Below are 23667 nucleotides of genomic sequence, written 5' to 3' on the forward strand. Positions count from 1 at the left end.
TAGAAGAGACCTTGGAGACCATCTAGTTCCACCCTTTCATTTTACAGAGAAGGAAATTGAGGCCGGACAAAGTTAAGTACTTTGCCCAAGGTCAAAGAGGGAAGAGGCTGAATTTGAACTCGGGTCCTCTGCTCTGGAGCCAGTGCCCCTTCACATGGAACTACCTTGACTTCTTGGGCAGCAGTGTCCCTTTCTTGGGGTCTCCAGGGTGGCCCTGGGGGTAGGAAGGAATTGAGGGACACGGCTTGGGGCCTTGGGGAGAGCTCTCCCCCCTCTGGGTGATCAGATCACACATAGTGCACACATATTTGAATGCATGAATATATTTATTTTAAACTTCTCCAAGTACTGAGGGGAAAGTGCTGGAAGCAAGCAGCAAAGCAACTCTAATCTAGCAAATCTAAAATTCCAAGGCTTTGTTGGAATGTCCTTTCCAAATCCGATTTGTCCCGGATCCATTTGTCCTGGATCAAAACAACCCACACCCAATTTTAGCCAAATTGTAAATATCCCCAACCCGATTCTAAAGTGAAAGAGAAAAAAGTAACTACACTAATTTTCAGATTGGATGCCCTGACTACTGTTCCCAAGATCTCTGGTTAAGCTTGAATCTGTGTGATGGGCATGATTTCTTTTCTGCCTCCTGTGTCTGCCCGGGATGGTGGCAGGACCTCTTGGTCCTTAAGAGGCTGGGCCTCCGGTCTAGCTGATGACAAAGAGGGACAATGGACCCTGGATGCCAATGTCCAAAGAAAGGAGGAAGGACTGAGATACAATGCTCATGATAGAAGGAATCTGGAGGCTGAAACCCAGTGCCAACCTCCCGAGACTAAAGTGGCTCCTGGGTCAACCCCAAGGGTCTTTCACAGCCTGGCAGGGAGCATGTGAGATCTTTTGCTACCCTCCTTCAGGAAGCAAGTAAACTAGGAAGTCAAAGAAGGCAGATCTGGACTGAGCCTCCTTCCAAGGCCTCTCGGAGATGGTAGGAACACTCCCCTAACAGACAATTTGATGTATTTCCTGCTCTGATTGCAGGCCCTGCCCCTGTATGAGGTGGGCAAACACATGCATGGGCACTGTTATTGGAGAGACAGAGAACCGGGCTTGTGACTGATTGTCAGAGGCATCTTGTCTTAAACAACAGGAAAGCAAAGAACTAGCTACCAAGAATTAGGGGGGAGCAATGAAGCAAGGGGAAACTACCTCCAGGCAGAAACCAGTCAGCCTTCCAGTCTAGGCAGGCTTCTTCCGCCAGCTGGGGTCAAAGGCTGTATCATTGCCAAAGTGCCTCTGTTTCCCCCAAAGGCTGCAAGGATGGGCAGAGATAACAAAAGGGGCCATGGGGGTGAGCGCCCAACCTCTTGGATTTGCTCTGACTTACGTGGGGCCTCCCAGTCCACCAAGACCCACAGGGTCTTTCCCTTGCCTACTTGGTGGGGCCCTCTGGTCTGCAGCTGCTTTTCCCCAGGTGGGGAGCCCCAAGGTGCAGGGGGTGGGCTGAGCAGGGTTGCTCCTGGCTAGCCCTGGATGAGAGCCTCCAAGAGGCCCAGGAAAGGTCCATTAGATTAAGCCCCAGATGGCATCAGATGGTAACTTAATCAGTAGGAAGGCATTACTGAGGAAGCGTGTTCCTTCTGAACGCCCACTGGGGCTGAAGCTCAGGACCCAGAGACAAGTGACCCTCTGGGGCTGCTGCTCATCCTGGAAGAGGCTGTTTCTGAACCCTGATGTTGCCAATGACTGTGGACTCTCAGGGGGTCAATCTAGGGCTGCTGGGGACAAGGTTCTCTCAGGTCTTCACTAGGAGGATCAAGGTGGGCCTAGGGAGGAGCCCTGGGGCTGCTTGGGTGCTTGGGTCTGTGGCATCCTTGACCAGGAGCGGCCTGCTCTCAGCACAGCTGTTCATGGAAGGTAGGTGGGGGTGGCACTGAGATTGTCCTGAGACTGAGAGGAGGAGGAGGCTGGGGCTGGAGCAGCTGGTTTCTGCTGTTGGGGTGGTGGTTTGTTTTCTAGGGGAGCTGAAGCTAGGAGGAACATGCATGGAAGCTGCACATGCAACCATGGGAGGGGGAGGGGAGAAGTTGGGCACCACTTGGCCCTGGGGAGGGGAGGCCCTCCCCATCACTGCCACATGTCGCCATTGTCTCCATTCTCATGAAACTTGTGCAGGTGGTCGGCATATCTGCAAAGAATAAGAGAAACCATCAAACAGAGTTGGCAGGAGAGAGAGAGAGAGAGAGAGAGAGAGAGAGAGAGAGAGAGAGACAGAGAGACAGAGAGACAGAGAGACAGAGAGACAGAGAGAGAAATGGAAAAAAGAGAGACGGAGAGACAGAAACACAGAAACAGAAAAACTGAAATACACAGAGAGACAGAGAAATGGAAGAGGAGAGAGGGAAGGGAACAGAGAGCTCCCAAAGGGGCTAAAAATCCATGATGGGTGATGGGTGGGTGGGTGGCACACAAAGCTGTTTCCTTGTGCCTATTCTTGTCTTTGTTATCAACAGCAAATTAAACAAAACAAAAGGAAACATCCTATTTCCCGAACAGAGAATTTATCCATGTAGCTGCACCCCTCCCTTTCCTTTATTGAAATTTGTTAAAGGCTAACAAGTAGGTGTGAAGCTGAGCCAGGTATGATTTGGGGTCATTCTAACACTTTTGAGGTGATTATTTTCTTCCCTTCTCCCTCCCTTCCTCCCTCCCTCTCTCCTTCCTTCCTTCCTTCCTTCCTTCCTTCCTTCCTTCCTTCCTTCCTTCCTTCCTTCCTTCCTTCCTTCCTTCCTAAGGGGTAGCTAAGTGGCGCAGTGGATAGAGCACCGGCCCTGGAGTCAGGAGTCCCTGAGTTCAAATCTGGCCTGAGACAATAATGACCTAGCTGTGTGGCCTTGGCAAGCCACTTAACCCCATTGCCTTGCAAAAAAAAAAAAAAAATCCTTCCTTCCTGTCTTCCCCCAGTCTTTTTTCTTTTGCTTTCTTTAAGACATGGTTGTGATTGGCATGCTCTTGGATCATACATACTTCTTAGCACAGTAGGCTGCACAGTCTCTCTCGACACTCTCGCTCCATGCGGTCTTGTACAGCACCTGGTGGTTGAAAGGCACAATTAGTTCTGTAAGAAGCTTATTTTACCTCTGGGTGGTGCTTGCTTGATCCCTACCAGCTTCTCTGCTCATGGGGTCACTGGAACTGGACAGGTCCTCAGAGACCAGCTAGTTCAGTTGCCCCCATTTTATAGATGAGAAAACTGAGTTCCAAAGTGATTAAGTGATGTGCCTAAGGCCCTAGAGGCAGAAGGTATCAGAGAAAGACTTGGACCCAGCTCCTTTGCCTTCAGTGGAACCATGCTGCCCCATGGAACCATGATGGGCAAAGGGTTTCAGAATCATTCTTGCTGAGGACAGAACAAGGGGGAGTTATGGGCCCCTTCTGGATAGAACAGGGGGTATGGAAGAAATGGAGAAAGGGAGATCCAGGGCTTTCTGAGGAAGGAGTTCCTGAGTGGTTGGGATAATGGCACAATAATACAGACATGATCATAGCCCCAAAGTCGGGATGTGGCCTCATTGACTTCCCAGCATCCACAGCCCAGTGGAGCCCCACTCAGGCCTCAAACTAAAGGGAAATGAAGAACTCGGTACCAATGCTCTCAGAATGGAAGTAGAAGATCCATTGCCCACTTCTTGAACCCTGGACCCATGAAGGAAGTTTTGGGGTTTACGTTTTCTAAACTATTGCCCTCAAGAGCAAACATCTAAGCAGAAAACATTTCCTCATGAAGTCTTTCTCCCCCCTCCTACTGATGTGGGTGACTATCTCCCCTGGTGACTCTACAGGTCTCAAGTTCCTTCCCATCTACCTACCAAGAAGACCAGGCAATGCAGGAACAGTGTATAGAAAAAGCCAATGGTTCGGGCCATCTTGTTGGAGAGGATCAGTCGCCCCTGGGGAGGAAGAAAAGAGTGAGAAGAAGGGGAAGTCGTGGCTGATCCTATGTACAGAGCTGATCTACACCAGTCATCATAGTGACAGCAATAGACAACAATACAATGACACGGAGTCTTCACCACCTAATGCAAAGACTGGGCCCAAGAGTAAGAAGCTATGGATTAAAATTCTCCCTATGATGATTACTAGTTACATGATCTGATATGCCGCTTCATCTCCCTCATGAGTCTCAGTTTCCTTATTTGTAATAATGAGAAGTTAAGCTAGAAACACCTCTGAGGTCCCTTCTGACTCTAAATCTTTGATCATATCAACAACTGTCATTTGTTTATTGCTTGAAGGTTTGCAGTAATGTGGTATTTCTGATCCTAACATCAAATGTTATTCTATTATACTCATTTTTATAAGAGGAAACTAATGCTCACAAAGATTATTTTATTTGCCCAGGGTTATATATTAAGTACAGGTCAGGGGTGGTGCTCTCTTGATCAAACTACTCTCTCTCTCTCTCTCTCTCTCTCTCTCTCTCTCTCTCTCTCTCTCTCTCCTCTCTCTCTCTCTCCCTCCCCCCCCAATGAGCTATTATCTAATGACTACAGCCCAGAACCTTTGAAAGACTGTGGTTCACTGGTGGTAGACAGGGATCAATAAAAGGGGATCTGGGACAGGAAGTGTTCAACCAAATCAGAACCAAGGACAGCAGCCAGTCTTCTCTGAGGAAACACCATCTTACCTGAGTTGTTTCTGACCGAATGTTGACGGGCTAACATTACCACAGTGGAAAAGTTTTTTTTTTTCATAGAAACATATGACCATAGATTTGGAGCTGAGAGGGATCTCAGAGACCTCCAGTTCAACTTCCTCTTTTTATAATTGAGGAACTGAGGTCCAGTGACTTGCCCAAGGTCACACAGGTAATTAAGTGGCCAAGCTGGATCCAAAGAGAGATTCAGAGCAAACTTGGGTTTAGAGAATCCATTTCACAAGTTTGGATTAGGGGAGGCTTGGGAGAAAGAAAAGATTTGGCAGTTACAGTGGACCAGAAGTTAGTCCAAAGTGTCACATGGTAGCAGAAAATGGTGCTTTAAGAAAGGTCTGGCATCTGGGACCTGAGAGGTGGACATCTTTTTTTTTTTTTTTTTTTTGCAAGGCAAATGGGGTTAAGTGGCTTGTCCAGGGCCACACAGCTAGGTCATTATTAAGTGTCTGAGGTCAGATTTGAACTCAGGTCCTCTTGACTCCAGGGCTGGTGCTCTATCCACTGAGCCACCTAGCTGCCCCTAGGGGTAGGTTATTTCAAAAGAGAAATTCCCTCTAGGTCTGGTTGAAGTTCATTTCTGATTCTTCCTGAAGGGTAGGCCAGTACAGAATATTAAAGTGCCATCTATTATTTCAGCTGATCAGAACAATAATAATCACTGTTTAAATAGTGTTTGGGACGAGGGCTAGGTAGACATCTTACAATGCTGACAGGCAGGTATTATTAATATTATTGTCTCCATTTTATATATAAGGAAATTGGGGCCCAGATGGACTATGTGAACTCTCTGCCCATGGTCACAGCTAGTGAGTATCTGGGATTTGGACCTTTGATCCAAAATTCAGGGCTATACCTACTGCTTTCTCTCACAAGATTATTGCCTTAGAGTCACAAAAGATATTAGAAGCCATGTCATCCAGAGGTTCTTGGCATGCACACGTGTGTGTGTGTGTGTGTGTGTGTGTGTGTGTGTGTGTGTATGTGATAGTTTCCTTTGGGAGAATGATGAAGCCAGTGGGCTCATTTCAGAATCATGATTTGGGAGGCACAAAATTACATCAAATTACAAAGGAAAGCAATTATAGTAACGTTATCATGATCAACAAATCTTAAAAAAATAAATTTATAGAGACTAAGAAACTAAGTTCTAGTCTAACCCTTTCATTTTACAGATGAGGAAATTAAGGCCCACAGAGGTTAAGTGACTTGCCCAAGGTCACACAGCCAGTGAAAGAGGAAGGATTCCAAATCTAAAACGTTTCTGTTGGCTGTCCATGCCCCTACAGCATGCTGGTCAATAATTTTCATCTTCATGGATAGAAAGCAGTTTTAGGGTCTTTGTCCAGAGCTCTGTCCCTTTCAGGGGTAAGAATTTGGTCCTGGGCCTCCAGAAGATTTTCTTTTCCAGGATTTGGTAACTATCTGGGGGTGCTAATCCTGGCTAGAACCTTTGGGGTAGACTTATTCCATTCTGGCCTCTCTGATTCAGGTGTCTGTCTGCTTTATGACCTCAAAATACTTCTGGGCACAGGGGAGCAAACCTGAAGAAGGAAGTTCTGGAAGGAAGCTCTCAGAAGGCCTCCCAGGCAGAGAACAGTGGCGACTTAGACTAGTAGTGGGGTAGGGGGAGGATGGACCTGGCCACTGAGTCCTGACTATAGAAGATGAGTTTCTGGTGCCAATCTACAGCTTTCCATGACTGTAGGGGTGCAGGGGTATGGGATGGGATTGACAAAACCTCTTTAACTCTGCACTCATCATAGAAGACCTGGCTGGGAACACTGGCAAGGGAGGACAGGAGAGGACCCCAATTTCCTTCAAAGACCTCATCCTTTTGAAGAAAAGGAGGGCTATGAATGGACACCTGGTGACATGGGCATCTTTTTTCCTCCCCATGGGGAATCAGGGGTGTAGTAGAGACAGGAAACTCTCCAAATCCTGGGAGACATCAAGCCTGAAACTCTATTTCAGCTTGGTGAGGGAAGGAGAGAGAATTCTTTAATGAGGAGCCCCAGGGCCCAATAGAAACCAGAGCCAGACTTATTATTGCCCCCCTAAGCCCTCTCCCAAGCTGCCTACTGCATTCAGCTACCCAGGAACAGATGTTTTCCTCCAACCACCAGCCCTGCCTCTCGCTCCCTGGTCTAGGAGCTTATTAGCTTCCCAGCTTGGAGGCCCCCAGAAGAGGGAAGGGGGGAAAGAGAAGAGAAAGGAGGGAGGGAAGGATGAAGGCTGCATCATAGAGGAAACATGTTGGCTTCCATGTGTGGCCCAAACCTGCCCATCGAGCAAACCTGAGCTAGCTCCAGTGCTGAAGAGAAGAAGGAAACCCAGGGCAAATGGGGAGGTGGGGTTGCTAATAATGGAGAGAGACGAGGGAAGAGATGGAAGGCCCCAGATGCAGCCAATGGGATGCTGCCCTTCAACTAGCTCACTCAAATCTCTCCTTCAGCAGACGGGTTATTAGTTGTATTGAATGGATCTGAGTGTCTGGCGGGAAAGGAGGAGGAGGAGGAGGAGAGGGGAAGGGAGGGAGGAGGGGACTGGGGAAGAAGGAGGATGAGGGGGAGGCTAAATGGGAGAGGAAAGTGGAGGGAGAAAGGAGTAGGAGAGGTGAAGGAGGGGGACATGGTGGCACATTTATTTACTTTGAAATTTCAGATTTGCCAACTTATAGATATTTCACTAAAAGGGTGTGTATGTGTGTGTGTGTGTATGTGTGTTAGAGGTTTTTCTGGGCACTTATGATGCCATGAGCTCCAATGCATTGACTTGAAGGGATACCTTTGAAGTGGGGAGATGGCACTCGAGTAAGGATCAGCTAACATTCATTAATCACCTAATGTGTACCTGGCAATGGTGATAGAGAGGTAAAGGTAAAAATATTTGCTTTCAGGGAGTTTTCAAGGAGAAGACTGAGAGATGGAGGTCATTAGTCTAACTCTCCCCTCTAGAAAGGAAGAGACTAAGGTCCCAGTTGTCAGAGAATCCGGATTCAAATCTTGCCTCTGATGTTTATTATATGCATGACCTTGGGCAAGTCATTTTCCTGGGGCACAGTTTCCTCATCTGTAAAATGATGGGGTTGGACTTGATGGTCTCTGTGGTCATCTTTTAGCTGTTAGGTCTATGAACTCTATCTCAGTCCAGGTAAGTGACCCTCTAGGGAAAGGCTGCTGCTGCCCCTTCCTTCCGGCTGGCTCGGGGGATGAACATTTGATGCTTATTTACAAGAATGAGCACAGGCCCAAGGTTGTTACATCAATGCTGGCTGTGGCCTTGGGAGAAAAAAGGAAAACTCTTCTCGACCTGCTGTTTCCTTTAGATTAATGAACTGGCAGCATCCCTGGAACGCCACTCTTGGCAAGAGCCCTATTGTCCAGTTAAAGAAAGCCAGGCAAGTGAGCAGGGCCTTCTTTTGCTGATGCCCTGAATCTCAGTAGAGTTCCACGTCTGGGGTCAACATTCATAGGTATGTGGGATAGAGAAAGAATAATAATCACTAACATATGCACAGGTCCATAAGGTGTGATTTTCCGTGATCTCACTGTATCCTTACAACTACCCTGTGAGGGAGGCACCATTATCATCACCAAGTAACAGATGAGGAGACCTAGCTTGGGAATGTTAGCAGTGGCTCCTGATTCCAAGTCCAGGACTTATGTTCAGGCTGGGGCCCCAATGAAGGGTCTTTAGTCCCAGTGGGGAGTTAGCACCAAGAAGTTCAACTTGGGTAATTCCCATTCATTTTGGGGATCCACCTGCCCATGAGGACCCTAACCCAGGTACTCCATTGCATTAGCATCTTCTCTCTGGCTTTTCCTGCCCCGGCTGATAGAAGGCTGTTTAGGCTGGAGCAAGACAAATATGCAGCCATCCCCTCCTCTATGTCATCTGTAATATCTCATCACTCTCTTCTTCCTGAGACTGGAAGGATGGATTTGGCAATAAAGAGCCCTGCCTCTGATACTTAGTACCTGTGTGACCTTGGGTTAATCACTTCCTCAGCTCTGGCTTTTAGCATCAGCATGTGCAAAATGAACAGGTCAGACTGGAGCAGGGTGAGGTGAGCCTACCTAGAAGGACAATTTCATATCTGGAAGGACAATTTAAACAACTTTGACAACATTATAAAGGAAAAACAAATTTGAAAGACTTTAGGACTTGACTGGTACAATGACAAACCACAATTCCAAAGGACCAAAGATGAAACAGGCCACCCACATCCGGCCAGACAGTCGATGGACTGCGGAAGAGACAGATCTACAATCTTTGGACGTGACCCACTTGGAAATCTGTTTAGTTGAAAGATGTGTGTGTTTTTGTGTATTTTATTTATATAACATTTCTATATATATATATATATATCCAAATATGTAATATATGATACACACATATATTATCAGGGTCTTCTCTTTTATTTTTCAATGGTGAAAGTTGGAAGGAAAAAATAAATGCTTATAAAACTATTTAAAAATTAAACAAAAAAAAGAATGGACCTGGACTAAGCTGGAATGGAAAGATTCTTCCAGTTCACTGTAACATTTGAAACATTAGGCTATTGTGGTGGGAGGCAAGGGATGCCTAGACACCATCGGAAGCTCCTGGCACTTCCTTACTCAGGTGGGGGCCAGTCCCAGCCATTCAGAGGCCAACCTGATTCCAGTCAAGAGGCAGGTTTTGTTGCTAGGGGCCTGAGAGGCAAAAGTCTGAGAGTCGGGAGGTGGCGTTTGATTTTGTTTTCTGCCATGGCTAATGACCACAGATTAACTTCTGGATGGCAGACCCCTCCCTCAACCCCAGGCAAAAAGACCCCAGGGACTGACTATGTCTCGACCATACACTTGACTGCATTTAATTGTACAATTAACAAACTGTCTACGGTGGCTGCTCTGGTATATGTTGGTTTAGGCCTAAACTCATGGCCTTAGAGAGATTTTAAATAAGCCATCCAACAAACACGTATTTTAAACACTTGAATTGACATTTATGAAGTTCTTGGAGACTCTCTCGGTGCCCTGTAAGCCAGTTGCTGGCAGTAGAGGGCAAGACCACTTTGACACGTACGGCAGCCAGAGAATCATTGAGCATTAGAATGAGGGGATGTTGGAGAGGTGAAGTCTTCTAGCCCTTCCTCTTTACAGATGAGGAAAATAAGACCCAGAGAGTTTAAACCACATCCTTAAGGTCCCATAGCCAGCCAATGGCAGAACTGAGATTTGAACTCAGGTCTGTTGCTCTCCACACTATAAAGATGGGAAAATTGTGGCCACATTGAGGACTTGCTTAGGGAAGCCCGGTGAGGAGAGGGTGTTGGGAGGCAGTGGCACCACAGCTTACCTAGCCTCGATACAGTATTGTCCTATTCTTCTAACAGTTTCCCTAACCCTGCCCTTAATCTTTTCCTTTCCAGATCTACCAATTCTTTTCTCTAACTCTGTTCTTTCTACAGTTTGCCTCAGTTTGTCCCTACTGTCTCTAGCAAAAAATATGAACTTTTCAACCTGGCTTTTAAAGCCTCTCCATCTGATTCTTAAGCAGATTCAAGACCCCCCCCCCTTCTTGAAGCCGGTCTGCTGCTGTCTGCAGGCCTTGGGAGGGCCTCCCTCCTCACCTCCATCGCTTCAGCTCCTGAGCATCCTTCAAGGCTTGGGGTCCAGCCTTCCCTGCTTTTCTGAGTTATTACTGTTTCCTCCCTTCTCAAAACAGTTTATATCTATTTAACTGGACAATATTAAAATCCTCCCTCTTCCAAAGAATGGAAGCTCTTTGAAGACAGGGAGTTTTTTGGTTGGGGGGCAGAGTTCCCTTTGTATCCCCAGTGACTACGACAGAGCAACCATTTAACAAGTCTTTGTTGAACTGAATGGAATTTGCCCAGGTCCTGTGACATCTCACCAACTCCCATCACCATCCTCTTCTCCACTTCCAGAAATGCCCAAGTTGGATATTTAGGATGGAGAAGAAGCATGAGGAGAGCGCTGGACTAGTTTCAGGGAGACCCGGATTCTAATCCTGGTTCAGACATTTACTAACCCTGTATCTTGGTTTTGCAGTTTCTACATCCTTAAAATGAGGAGGGTTGGCTCCAAGGTGCTTCTAAGGTCCCTTTTAGCTCTAAATAGATGGGCCTAGGACTTCTTCAGGCCTCAGTTTCCTTACTGGCAAAGTGAGAGGGTGGGTCTCCATGACTTCTGACAACCCCGCCATCTCCTGGGCTGTCATTCTATGATCCTATGAACTGCCCAGAACTGAGTTTTGTGTATGAGGAAGTGCCACTGGCTGCAAGGTCAGGATGTTTGGACTCAGTTCTGAGCCACATCCTTGAAAAGGGCAGAATCTTATCATGGAAGGAGGTACAAGCTGTAGACACACTTAGGACCAGAAGAAACTTTGGATGAACTTTGGGTCACAGGACTATGGCTATGGGACCAGGAATGGGAAAGCCCTACCTCCTTCTGGGAAGCCTAAACCACCCTGAAGGGGGGTGGGAGGGGTCCTGGATCCATGGTATCGGGAACAGGGGTTGGGCTACCCATTCTCTTGCCCTACCCCCCTTAGCCTTGTCACCAGGGACCCTGGAGAATCCAATTAAGTTTCTTTCTAATCATTTAAGCAGGAAACACCAGAAAAAGAAAAAAAAAGGAGTGTGTGTGTGTGTGGTGGGGGAGAGTGAGAAGGAAGGAAGGCAGCTGGCCTGCTGAGGAGACAATCATTGTACTTTAGAGTGTGTTCTTTTCTTCTGTTCTGGAGGCTAGAGGTCATGGACAATGGCCCCAAAGTAACAGAAAACAGGGTGGAAAACCTCATAATTTCTCTGAATCTTACCCATCATGTAACTCAAGGGAACTTTACAAGGAAAGGAAATATCCTTGCCAGAGTTAGACCGATACCTCATGGAAAACGGGAAGGCCTGATGTATCACCTTTCCTCCTTTGGGTTGGACTTCTGGTCAGGAGAACTCAGAGTCTAGGGAATAGTATGCTAGCTCAGTCTGTCAACATATTAAGTGACAGTCACCGTGCCAAGAGCTGAGAATACAAAAAGAAGCAAAAGGCAGTCCTTGTCCACAAGAAACTCATACTCTGGAGGTAGGGTTTAGAAAAGGACTCTGGCATGCCCCTCGTAATTTTTTCCTTCCTTCCATCCATCCATCCATCCATCCATCCATCTATCCATCCATCCATCCACCTATCCATCAATCATCCACCTACCTATCTATCCATCCATCCATTCACCTACTCATCCATCCATCCATTCATCCATCCATGTATGTGTGAATTCATGGGATCATAGACTTAGAACTAGAAGATCTTTGTCTTTTCACAGATGAGGCACAAAGAGGTAAAATGAACTGTCCAAGGTCACAAAGCTGATAAGTGTCTGAAGCAAGATTTAAACCCAAATTTGCTTGAATCCAACTCCAGTGTCCTAGGTACAATACTGCACCCACCTTTCCCCTCCTCCTATCGGACTTGAGACCTGTGTTCTCTTCTCCCAACCTCTTTGATGGATTAGAACCATTTGGATCCCATCCAAACTCCTCAGTCTGACATTCATTTACCCATTTCCACACCCATAACCACCATTAATTTTCCATTCCTCCAAATTCATCCCCTTTGCTCCAACCAGGCCAGTGTCTTTCCTGAACCGTACACATTCCTACTGAAGTTCGTTTGCTCATTTGAATCCCAGACCTCTATTAACCTCCTTTATCTCACTTAAACCTGTTTATCCTTCAAATCCCAGGTTTAATATTTTGGGGGACTTCAGTTGAAGCCCCTCATTGTGAGATAAGGAAAAGGGAAGTAGCAAAGCCAGGATGAAGTCCCCATGAAGCCTTTTCTGATCAAGAAGCCTACACTGGTCTCTCCCCTCCTTAGGAAGCCAGTGGAGCACATCTTCCCCTTGACATGTGCCCTAGAATGGGGCCTAGGACAGTGGTTTGATCTGTATTTGTGGAATGGAAATGGAGTCATCACAATGTAGTGTTTGGTTAGAGTTTTTCTAACCAGGAGGGTGGCCTGGCCTAGACTTAGGGATCTCCTGGGAGAGGGGGCTGAGGGCTAGGACAGGGAAGCAGGGGCAAGACTGGAGTGGGATTGGAGAACAGACTTTCAGGAGCCCAGGAAGGGAAGTGAACTCAGGAGCCCCAGAAAGAAGAAGGCTGGATCACCCCCCTGATCCTCCACACCTTTTGGAGAAGGGGGAGTTGAACTAGCTCATGGCATTTAGGATGTGTAGAAAATATCAGGGGATGGAGATTGCTTCACCACTTATGACCTCCAAGCCGGAGAGGAAAGAATATGGGATAGAATGGAAGTCAGACAGCCCTGAGTTCAGATATGGAGTAGCTGTGCCCCCTGGCCAAGTCACTTAACTGTTTTCTACCTCAGTTTCCTCATTCACAAAATGGGAGTAATAATAACCCTCCTCACAATATCACCTTCTTCAGAAGGAAATCAAACAGTGCATCTAAAGAGCTTTGCAAATCTTAAAGTGACATCCTGTCTCTAATTTTTATAATTACCCAATGGGAATGGTCTTTGGTCAAGATGTGGTGATTATCTCCAAGCAGAAATGAAGGAGGGAGCGTGAGAGATGAGGTCATTGTTTTGAATGTGGTGCTAAGTGGTGGGATGATTAGGTGGACTTTGTGGGCTCCCAAGAGGAAAGTTTGGGTTTCATCAGGTTCTCTCTCTCTCTCTCTCTCTCTCTCTCTCTCTCTCTCTCTCTCTCTCTCTCTCTCTCTCTCATTTCCTTGGTGGGGAGAAAGCTGGCCTAAATGATGCAGGAAGAGTTGGGTTCAGGTCCAACCTTCACATAATGGCTGTGTGACTTTGGCCAAGTCCCTTAACCTCCCACCACCTCAGACCATCTTCTAAGACTCTAAGACATTTGACTTGGCTGATCCATCCTGGTGACTGTAGGTCAGCAATGGAGACTTGACATGGGGCCCTTCTCCGTTTCCCCATCTGCAAAATGAGGGGGTTGGGCGTTTGGTCTTTAATGTTCCTGGCCACCAACCAGTCCCATGGGACTATCTTGTCCTCCCAGTTGTGATGGAAATTCCTTGGAGACAAAGATTATGCCTTTTCTCTATCTTGTATACTCCTCCACCCCTCAGCTTGTGTTAGGGCACAGATATAATAATAGTAGTAGTAGTAATAACTAACATTTATCTAGCCCTACTATGCAATATGATAATATTATCCCATTCGATTCTCACATCAACCCAGGGAGGTAGGTGCTGTTATTATTCTTCCCATCTTACAGGTGAGGAAACTGAGGCAAATGGAGGTTAAGTGACTAGCTCAAGGTCAAACAGTAAACTCAGATTTTCCTAACTCCAGGCCCAGAGGTCCCTCCACTGTGCAGCCTGGTTGCCTCTGGTTGCGGAATAGACTTGTCAAGTGGCTGCTTTGTCCAATCTTGGTTCCCCCTCCCCACCCCACACCTCCTTTAGCATCATTTTTGAGAGAAGAGTGATGGACAGGTTGGATCCCCCTTAAGCCAGGGCTCACCCAGGCTGCATCTCTTCCCTCCAGCCCTCACCCTCCTACATGGCATAAGCCATTGGCGATGTTCTAGGCAGACAGACTGGTGTGGAGGGGGGCGAGGACTTGACTTACCATGCTGAGGGTGGCCTTGTCCCAGGGACTCAGGCTCAGGTACTTCCTCTGACGTTCCTGAAAGCCAAGACAGCCAATAAGACCCAATGAGACGCTTGCTGGTCGTTGCCTCCTCAAGGAAGGGTGGGCTCCCTGGGGGCAGAGTCTGCTCAGAGCCATGGGGGATGGGGGAGGCTCCAAGGACCCCAGATCTGGATGGAAGGACCTCAGGGGCCGCAGAGGCCCCCCCCCCCCCAAGCTCATCTCCAACCCTGGGAGGGGGAGGGACCCAAAACCATGGTGGGACTTTAGAAGGCATCTGGCTCACTCCCTCATTTTACAGATGGGGAAATGGAGGCTGGAGAAGTCAGATTGCCCAAGGTCACCTAGTTAGCAGGAGGCTTGAACCCACACCTCTGACCCTAAGTCTGCTGCTTTCCCCATTCTTGTTGTAAAGTTGTTTTCAGTCCTTGGCTCATTTGGGGTTTTCTTGGTGAAGATATTGGAGTAGTTCGCCATGTTCTTCTCCAGCTTGTTTTACAGATGGGGAAACCGAGGCAAGCAGGGTGAAGTGACTCGCCTAGGGTCACACAGCCAGGCAGCGTCTGAGTCTGGATTTGAACTCAGGGTGATGAGTCGCGCTGATTGCAGGCCCGGTTCTACGGCGCCACCTCGTGGCTCCTTTCCATCCAAACATGATCCTTTTCCACAAACTTGGGCTCAGAGTCCAAGAGCCGGCAGAGGCTCCTGGGACCCCAGCCCCTCTTACACGAAGGAGGCCTCCCTCTCCAGGCCCCCCACTTTAGAGTCATCTTCATTCTCCCGATGTTTCAATTCAACAAAAATTTAAAAATCTCCTTTCAAGTGGAAACACAAACGCGTTTCTTTGGAGATTTTGTCCTGAGGAGCCAGAGAGAATGGAGGGAGAAACTGGGGCACCAGGGGTTGGATGCCTCTCCCAGAAAAGCCAGGGAGACCGAAGGAGGCCTTGGGGCTAGAGATCCGGATTCAAATCCTACCACTGACTCTTACTGGTTGTGTGATCCTGTTTGCCTCATTTCCTCAACTATAAAACAAGGGTGAGATGAACTGATCAGTCTGCCTACTGGGGTGCCAGGCTCTTTCTGTCCCCTTGGTGGGGTCACAAAGATCCTTCACCTGTGGGGGCACAACCAGTGGGGTGTGAGGAGGCTCGAGAGCCCCTGGTCCTTTCACCTTCTGCTCATTGAGATGCTTTCCCCAGGGAAGGAGGCAGAAGAAGGCAGACCCTTTGTATCGGGGGTGGGGGGGGTGGGAGCTGACTGGAGATGGAGGGGGGCTATGGGAAACCCCAAGAATCTCAAAGGGGGCCCTCTAGCTCGACCTCCCGATCTTCAGCACCGACCCAATGAACAGCAGCCGCCTCTAACATCCTCTATCCAGATGTTGGCCAAGAGCTTTGAAGGGGTAGATCATCTCATGCAAGATGAGGAACAACCTCAGGAAAGAGGAGCCCGGGGGGGGGACCCCGGGCACAGCCGAGGGCATGGAATCTCTCCTAGAAGGGGAGACAATGGTCTCTCCAGAAGGAATGGTCTGGGCTCAAGCAGGGGCTGTGCTAGGGAGAAGAAACCAGATTTCCCCAACTGACCCAATGGCCACATTGACTGGACCTGGGGCAGTCTGGGTGGGAAGAACTGAAGTTGGGGAGGCGTCTGACTCAGGGAGTGAAGTCTTTCTCACCACCAGCCCCCCCAAACTAAATCACCTTTATTTTTTTATCCTGTATATTCACCTTCATGTACATGTCTCCCCTTCCTCCCAATATAAGCTCCCTGAAGGTAGGGGCCTTTCCTTCTTCCTCCCTCCCTCCCTCCCTCCTTCCTTCCTTCCTCCCTTCCTTCCTTCTTCATGTTGTCTCTATTAGACTTTAAGCTCCTTGAGGGCAGGAGCAGTCTTTAGTAGACAGCATAGTGCCTTGCATTCAGCAGGTGCTTAATAAAGGTTGGACCTTAGATTGAAGCCTTCCAGGCTCTCCTGCCCTGGCGTCTCTTCTCTTTAGGAGGCTGCCAGCTCCCCAGATGGGAGAAAGCAGAAGCCACTCGTGCCACCCACCTCTGCCCACCCCAAAGAGAGGGGAGGGGAGATGGGCATACGCACCCTCTTGCTAAAGGAGGAGAATGGGTCCAGGCGTTCTTCATATTGGGACGAATAGCGGAGCTCCGTGTCATCACTGCTGCTGCCCTGTGGGACAATGAGATGGATCATTAGCCTGGAGCCCTAGTGTGGGCACTCCCAGGACATCGCTGCTGGTCTGGATGTTGGGCATTCAGTCATGGAGGAAGGATGGAAAAATTTTGAGGTGGGCTCTGGGTTCAAATCCTGCCTTTGATACATGACTAGTAGGGCCTTGGGCACATCTCTTAACTTTCTTGGGCCTCAGTTTCCTCATCTGTAAAATCAGGAAAACGCACTAGGTGGGGTCTTTGAGGTTCCTTTTGAGCTCAAGCTTTATGGCCCTGGGGTCCCCTGGTAGAGACGGCCCTATAGGTTCCTCTGACCCTCACTCTGACTTTGGAAGGAGGCACCTTGGCTCCTGAAGGCCAGGCCTCAGATTGGAGCTTCCACCACAGGGGTCACAGCTCTAAGGCTGGCAGGCCATCTAGCCCACCCCTCACTTTATAGATGAGGAAACAGAGGCCCAAGGTTCTCCAGCTAGGAAGGGACTGAGACAGGATTGGGCCTGCAGCGGTGGGGGGGGGCACTGTCCAGTGACAAGTCTGGAGACTTGTCCTTTCCAGGCCGTCCTTTGTCCATCTTCTGGTTGATGTTGGGGTGGGGGTGGGCGCTGCCGGTGCCCGGCTTTAGCCAGCAGCAGCCCGGCTCTTGGCGGTGGGCTTCTCAGGGCGATTCCTCCCCGTGGCCCCCCACCATGCTCTGAGCCCCCCTCCCCTCCCCGCCTCCATCTTCCCGCATCTCCATCCTCATCAGCATCTTGTCCAAGGACCAGTCTGGCGGTGCTGAGGTTGGGAAGGAGGCGGCGCCCTCTGCTGGCCAGAGTCAGAACGACAGCCTCGCCGCCAGCAGCAAACGAAATAAAAATACCCCAAAGACCACCTCAGTTTGTGGCTCGAGTTTGGGGACGCCCCTGACCTGGTCCAGTGTCTTCATTTTATTAAAAACAGTTTGTTTTTCCTCATTATGAACTTGATGAACAGAACATTTCAATGTATGACCCCATTTTACAGATGAGACTAAGCAAAGTAGGGCAGAAAGCTTCAACTTGGAAGGCCCCCCCCAGGCTTCCCCACTGGGGTCCCCTCTGCCCCCTGGCCTCTTCTCAAGTCGGCTGTTTTGGGAGGAGCCAATCCTTTCCTGCTTCTCAGGGGGCTCGCCTGGCTTTCTCTACCCAGGGTCCCATGGATTTGCCCCCCACCCCACCCCAGCCTTTATGAGTGGTCTTGCATCAGAATGTAAGCTCCTTGAGGACAGGGCCTGCTCTGTGCTTATATCTGTATTCTCAGAGCCTCAGAGCTTCGCTCTGGTATACAGTAAAAACGTAATAAATGCTTGTTGGCTCGACTCTCTAGAATGAACCGAAACCAGGACTTGAACCCAGGTCTTCCACCTCCCAGCCCATCAGAGTTCACTGCCATGCTGACTCTCATCAGCAAATGGCTCTGAAGCACATTTCTGAGGCTCCTGAGGTTTCCTGCTTTATAGAAAGGGGGGAATTCTTTATTTTCCGGGCTTGAAGCCAGAGGATTAACTGAATGACCCTGAAAATGCCCCCCTATTTCTTGTTTCTAGGGTCCTCACTGAAACTGCAGGGTTCTTAACCTTTTTGGGCCACAGACCCCTCAGAGAGCAGGCTGGTGAATCCTGGGGGCCCCTCTTAGAATCCTGCTAAGTGAAGACATGAAATAAAATACAAGATCCCGAGGAAGGCCCTTCTCCTCAAACAGCGCCACCAGAACACTTTTTAAAAGGTCCCCAGGCTAAGAGCCTCGTTGGTAAGAGGAGGCATGGTCCATGATGTCAGCAAAAGCAGGGGGCAGCCCAGCTTGGCCAGGGGTCCTCCCTGGTCCTCTATGACTAAGCAAGTGGGTTTCTAGATGACCCCGGATGGTTGACCTCTTCTAACCTTCCCCGGCTTCTGGTTGACCCTGGTTGGCCATTGACCGGGCAGGTGGGGGACTGGGCGGCGGTGGGGGTCACTCACATGACTGGGGTAGCTCTGGAGGAACTTGATTTTCTCATACAACTTGATGTTGTCGGCTCGAAGGTTGTCCAGCTCACTCTGCAGGGCCTGGATGGTGTGTTGGGTGAGGCGGCTCTCCTGGGAGGGGAGGGGAGGGAAGGGGCCACCATCAGCGGCAGGGAGTCAGAGGTCTTCACCCCACCGGCCTGGGAGCTCCTCGGGGTCTGGGACTGAGTGCCCTCACATAGTAGGTCTGAATAAAGACTGACCAACCCTTGAGTGACTCTGCTTAACAAAAAAGAATCTGGGACGACCTGTGCATGTCCACCTTGAACAAACTTGGACAAACCCCTTAATGCTCATCCTCATCTGAGAGCAGGGGCAGGCCAGGAACTTCTGGGGGAACTGCTCTTCCTCACAGACATGGGGGCCTTCACTGGAACTCGAGAGCCTCACTGAGAGGGGAGGGACTTGTTCAAGGTCACAAGGCAAGTATATGTCAGAGGTGAGATTTGCACCCAAGTCTTCATGATTCTGAGACTTCTTTACTCTTGTTCTGCCTTGGGACCTCTGATATTCAGGAACAGATTCTGAGAGCCAGGCTGGACTGTTGGGGGACCACACTGGACCTCTCCTGACCGGCCACTGTTTATTGGTCACTGATCGATCACTCACCGCTTCCAGCTCCTGGTTCCTCACCCGGAAGCGCTCCCTTTGGCTGGAGATGATGGACAGCAGGGAATCTACCTGGCCTTCTGGGAGCCCGGCGCTGGGTGTTGGGGTGTACCCTAGAAAAGAAGCCTCATGGGGGAGAGGATCCAAGGCAAGCTGGGGGGAAGGGAGGGAGGAGAGGGAGGAGGGGGCCTCTGGGGCAAGGAGCAACTTCGGGGGCAAAATGTCCCCTGAGATCAATTGATGCCAACTCGAGTTTCTGAAGCTCTTCTGTGTGGCAGGCCAAGGGAGCCCACGCTTCCTCATGGGCCTTCCTTTGTCCAAATATCCTTGACAGGGAACAGCACCCCAGGGGAAGCTTCTCCACGGAGGCACTTTTACCTGTCCTGGAATCTGCCTGGGGGAGGCTGGACCGGACACTCTGAGGTCCCTTCTGTCTCCGATGCCGAGATCGGCCAAATGTCTCCCAACATCGAATGCCCACAAAGGGCTTCAGGAGTCCCTAGGGGCTTCATCCCCATTAGAGGAACTTACAGAACTTCAGAACTGGAAAGGATCTCAGCCGTGGCCAGGAATCCCTAGTGTAACACACCTCCGTGGATCTGCTCTGAGATCCGGGTCACAGGTGGCACGATCCCCATTGACAGAGAAGGGAACAGAAGCCAGGAGAGGTTGTCACTTGTCATGGGTCACAGGGACAGACTTGGAGGCGGCAGTCACTATCTGACCCAAAGCCCCAGCTGGAGCTTGTTTAGGAGTCACCTAATTCTGAAATATTCTGAAATAACAGCATTTCTCACATATTTGGGATATAAAGGGAGGTAGGCAGGATTGCGCTGGGACCAACTTGTACCAGCTTGGGAGAGCTGAATGGTAAATGTGCAAAAGGAGCATTTAGACACTGGAAACCAGCAAATGCCAGAAATCAGGGATTGTTGCTGTTTTGTTGACTAAGAGTGATGGAGAGAATGTTAATAATGCCATCTGAACTTAAAATGCACACAGACAGATCCTCTATCTACCTATCTATCAATCTCTGTCTCTCTGTCTGTCTCTCTCTCTCTGTCTGTCTGTCTCTCTCCTCTGGTTCTGTCTCTCTCTGGAAGAGTTGATAGTTAAATACTGACCAGCACACCCCTGTTTTCTTGGGAGTTTGTACGCTATCTGAGAGATGCCAGACCTCCTTATAGTGGGGTCACCAAGCTCGTTCTTTAGCTGAAGGCAGCCCAAGCTGGTCTTGGCCTCGAAGCCCACTGAGTGTTCAGCTCTCCCATCCTTGGCTCTCCCTCCATTCCTCTGGTTGACTAGGATTGGCTTCATGAGGGCCCAGGTAGTGCCACACCTGAACCTACCATGTATTAATCTTATTTAAATTTCTTAGGTTCGGATAGATATTCATGTTATTTGTCCCAACAGAACCTGGGGTTGGCTCTGTTTCAGTCTTTGCCTTGGTGTTCCTGGCTCATAGAAGGTTGTTGATAGACCCACAGAATGTAATCTCCTTAAGGACAGAGTCCAATTCACCCTGTGCTGGCCTCTTTTCAGTCCCTAGTATACAGCCAGACCTTAATAAATGTTTGTTGGTAGACATAATGTAAATATCTTGAAGACAGATTTTGGTTTTACATAGGACTTGGCTTTACACAGAAGGAGCTTAATAAATGTATATTGATTTTTTGAGGTCCAGGGAAGTCGAGAACCTCTGGCTGCAGTGCCTGTCATTTTTGGGAGGGGGAGCCCCATTCAACCTCCAAAGTCTTACCATAGAAGAGGGCTGTGGCTTCCTTGATGGGGTCAGGAATCTTCTCCAGATGATGCTCAGACGCACCCTGAGGATAAAAAAGAAAACAAAATTTGTGAGCAGTTTTGGGGTCACCAGTATCTGCTGAACATATCTGAGGAGCCCCATAAATTTCCATAAGCACAGAGTTGGGACCAAAGCATTAGCCCCTTCCAGGGAGAGCTCTGGGGGAATTTACTAGAAGGAAGGCTCCCCAAGGGCAGGAATGCATTCTGTGTTTATCGAGACTGTGAGAAGGGGAATAATGAGTTTAGGAAGAGAGATTGGGGCCAGCTTAATGGAGGGACACAGATTTGATCCTCAAGACAAATGGGCACAACTTGAGAAGGGGAATGCCACAGTCAGAGAGGTCTAGGGAATGCCAAACTGGATCAGAGGGCCGGGGATGAGGGGAGCAAGGAGGACAGTGGGATCTAGAGGCTACTTGTGGGGGAGCAGGTGAACCCCAAAGCCCAAGTCAGAAATGGCAAAGATGACCTCAGCATCTGGGCGTTGGATGGACTGGATGGTGCTGAGGTCCTGCTCCAGCCTGGTAATCAGCTGCTTCTGCTCGGCCACGGTGGACACAGCCTCGGAGAACTGGACCTGGAGGTCAGCACAGCGACCTGCAGAGACAAACCCCCATTTTCCCGGTCAGCTTGGCCATTGGAGACATGGCCAGCCACCTGGACCCAGTCACTCCCTCGCTCTTCTTTAAAGGAGGCTGGAATCTCCGGGGATCCCCGGTCCCTCTTCTCCCCCAGCCCCCCCAGCAAAGGCTCAGGTCACAACTGGGACTTGTCTCATTGACATCCAACTGTCCACCTGTTGGGATGTGAAGGTCATTGGCAGATCCCCCCAACAGATCTACATTTACCTCCCTGAAGGTTTGTCACCCCAACTTCATTATTTGGGGCTTTTCAGGCCCACAATGATGCAAATATAAGAGATGAGATCTCAAGTTCTCTGCCCCTAAATAGATCCAGGGGAATAGAGTTGGGAGGACTCTCAGATGGCACATTCTCCAACCCCTCATTTTAGTGATCACAGCCTCACCATCGGATCTTATGGATGAAATGGCATGGACTAGGTCTCCTTAAGATCAGTAGTCACTGAACATTTTAGCTGTGTGACCCTGGACAAGTCACTGCACCCTGATTGGCTTAGTTTTCTCATCTGTAAAATGAGCTAGAGAAGGAAATGGAGGTGGTGGTGGTGGTTGGACCAGGCCATCTCTAAGCTCCATTCCCTGGGATTTATGAATAAACTTTTTTTTTTTTTGCTTTCTTTAAGGCAATGGAGTTAAGTGACTTGCTCAAAGACACACATCTAGGCAATTATTAAGTGTCTGAGACCAGATTTGAACTCAGGTCTTCTTGACTTCAGGGCTGGTGCTCTACTCACTGTGCTACCTAGCTGCCCCCTGAATAAACTTTGAGAAGGAGAAGAGGATGAGGAAATCAGGGAAGGCTTCATGTGGGAGGCAGCCCTTGAGCTGGACCTTGAAGGCTGGGTAGGATGTGACCAGGCAGAGGTAGGGGGAGATAAGAAAATGATGCTCGATGGGTGAGCTGAGTGGTAGGACCAGGCAAGAGGAAGCTGAGGACAGTGAGTGGCGCAGCTAGGTTTCTGAAGCAGTTTGGAGTCAGGTCAAGCAAAGGAATCTGCCTTTTAATTAGATAATCAATCCTCTCATCCATTTATTTATTTATACATTTAAAAATTTATTTAAATCATTTATTTATCCATCCATTTATTTATTTAAACTTAAAAATTAAAATAAATTAAAATTTATTAAATAATAAATGATTAAAATGATTTATTCATCCATTTCTCTATTTGTTTGTTGGAATAGGCCCTGGCACTGTACAACCACTAAAAGTCTTTTAGCCAGTACAATGGCATGAGATCCCTCCTACCCACCTCAGTTCCTTCTCAAATTCAACAGAACAGATTTCAAGCAAAGAATAGGTATTTTTATTAAACAGTTGGGAGAGGCTGGGCACCATGAGCTGGCTGCTGGCCATAAAAAACCAAAAGCAAACCTGCTCCTGCTGTGAAGAAACTCATAATCTCAGGAGAGAGTACATGGGCCCACATGATGCAAAGTGTCCGAACAATCAATCCGAGGTCCCTTGGGTGTGAGGGGGCTTCCACCAGCTGGGGAGGAGAGGATCGGGAAAGACTGATCTGGGAGGTGGGCCCTGAGCTGAGGGAAAGCAGGACTTCTAAGAGAGAGAGAGGTGAGAAGGGACAACATTCTGGGTAAAACTAGAGCAGATGGAATGTTGTGTGTGAGGAAGGGCAAGAAAGTCACTTTAGACAGACTGGGGAGGGAGGCTGGAGCCGGGGGGCGGAGGAGTGGGTTTGATCCTAGAGGTAACAGGGGCCCAGTGCAGTTTCTTGAGCAGGGGAGTGGTGATGTGGTCACTACAAAATCTTGGGGTTCTAGGAAAAGGCCCTTGTGAGCCGTGTGGAGGATGGACTGTCAAGGCGAGAAGCTGGAAAATCAACTTGGGGGCCACTAACAGTCCAGGTGCCTAGAATGGCAGGAAAACCCCAACCCTTAGTGAGAAAGGGTCTGAGAGGAGCCACCTCTTCTCACCTTGGGACTCAGGTTCTGGGCTGCTAAGGTGTGGGGAGTCCCTCCACCTTTCAGGGCTTCAGATGACTCTAAGACTCGGTGTAAAGCCAGGCCCTATCTACATCGGAAAGG

The 23667-nt window shown here is 48.9% G+C and overlaps 1 protein-coding gene across 2 annotated transcripts in view; it reads right to left on the bottom strand.

Annotated features, from left to right (window-relative positions):
* Positions 1-282: 282 nt before the first annotated feature.
* CUX1 (cut like homeobox 1) overlaps positions 283-23667 on the bottom strand; it is a 407456-nt gene continuing 384071 nt past the window's right edge. For both annotated transcript variants that reach the window (XM_074189479.1, XM_074189480.1), the window contains exons 15-23: positions 21450-21577; positions 20934-21000; positions 19175-19287; positions 18521-18637; positions 16459-16542; positions 14341-14397; positions 3864-3944; positions 3022-3086; positions 283-2182 (exon numbers count right to left, since the gene is read on the bottom strand). In XM_074189479.1, the coding sequence (XP_074045580.1) occupies positions 2122-2182; positions 3022-3086; positions 3864-3944; positions 14341-14397; positions 16459-16542; positions 18521-18637; positions 19175-19287; positions 20934-21000; positions 21450-21577 (773 nt within the window). In that variant the 3' untranslated portion in view covers positions 283-2121. The remainder of the gene's footprint in view (positions 2183-3021; positions 3087-3863; positions 3945-14340; positions 14398-16458; positions 16543-18520; positions 18638-19174; positions 19288-20933; positions 21001-21449; positions 21578-23667) is intronic.

This window comes from Macrotis lagotis, chromosome 5, assembly GCF_037893015.1.
Source record: "Macrotis lagotis isolate mMagLag1 chromosome 5, bilby.v1.9.chrom.fasta, whole genome shotgun sequence".
NCBI classification, from domain to species: Eukaryota; Metazoa; Chordata; class Mammalia; order Peramelemorphia; family Peramelidae; genus Macrotis; species Macrotis lagotis.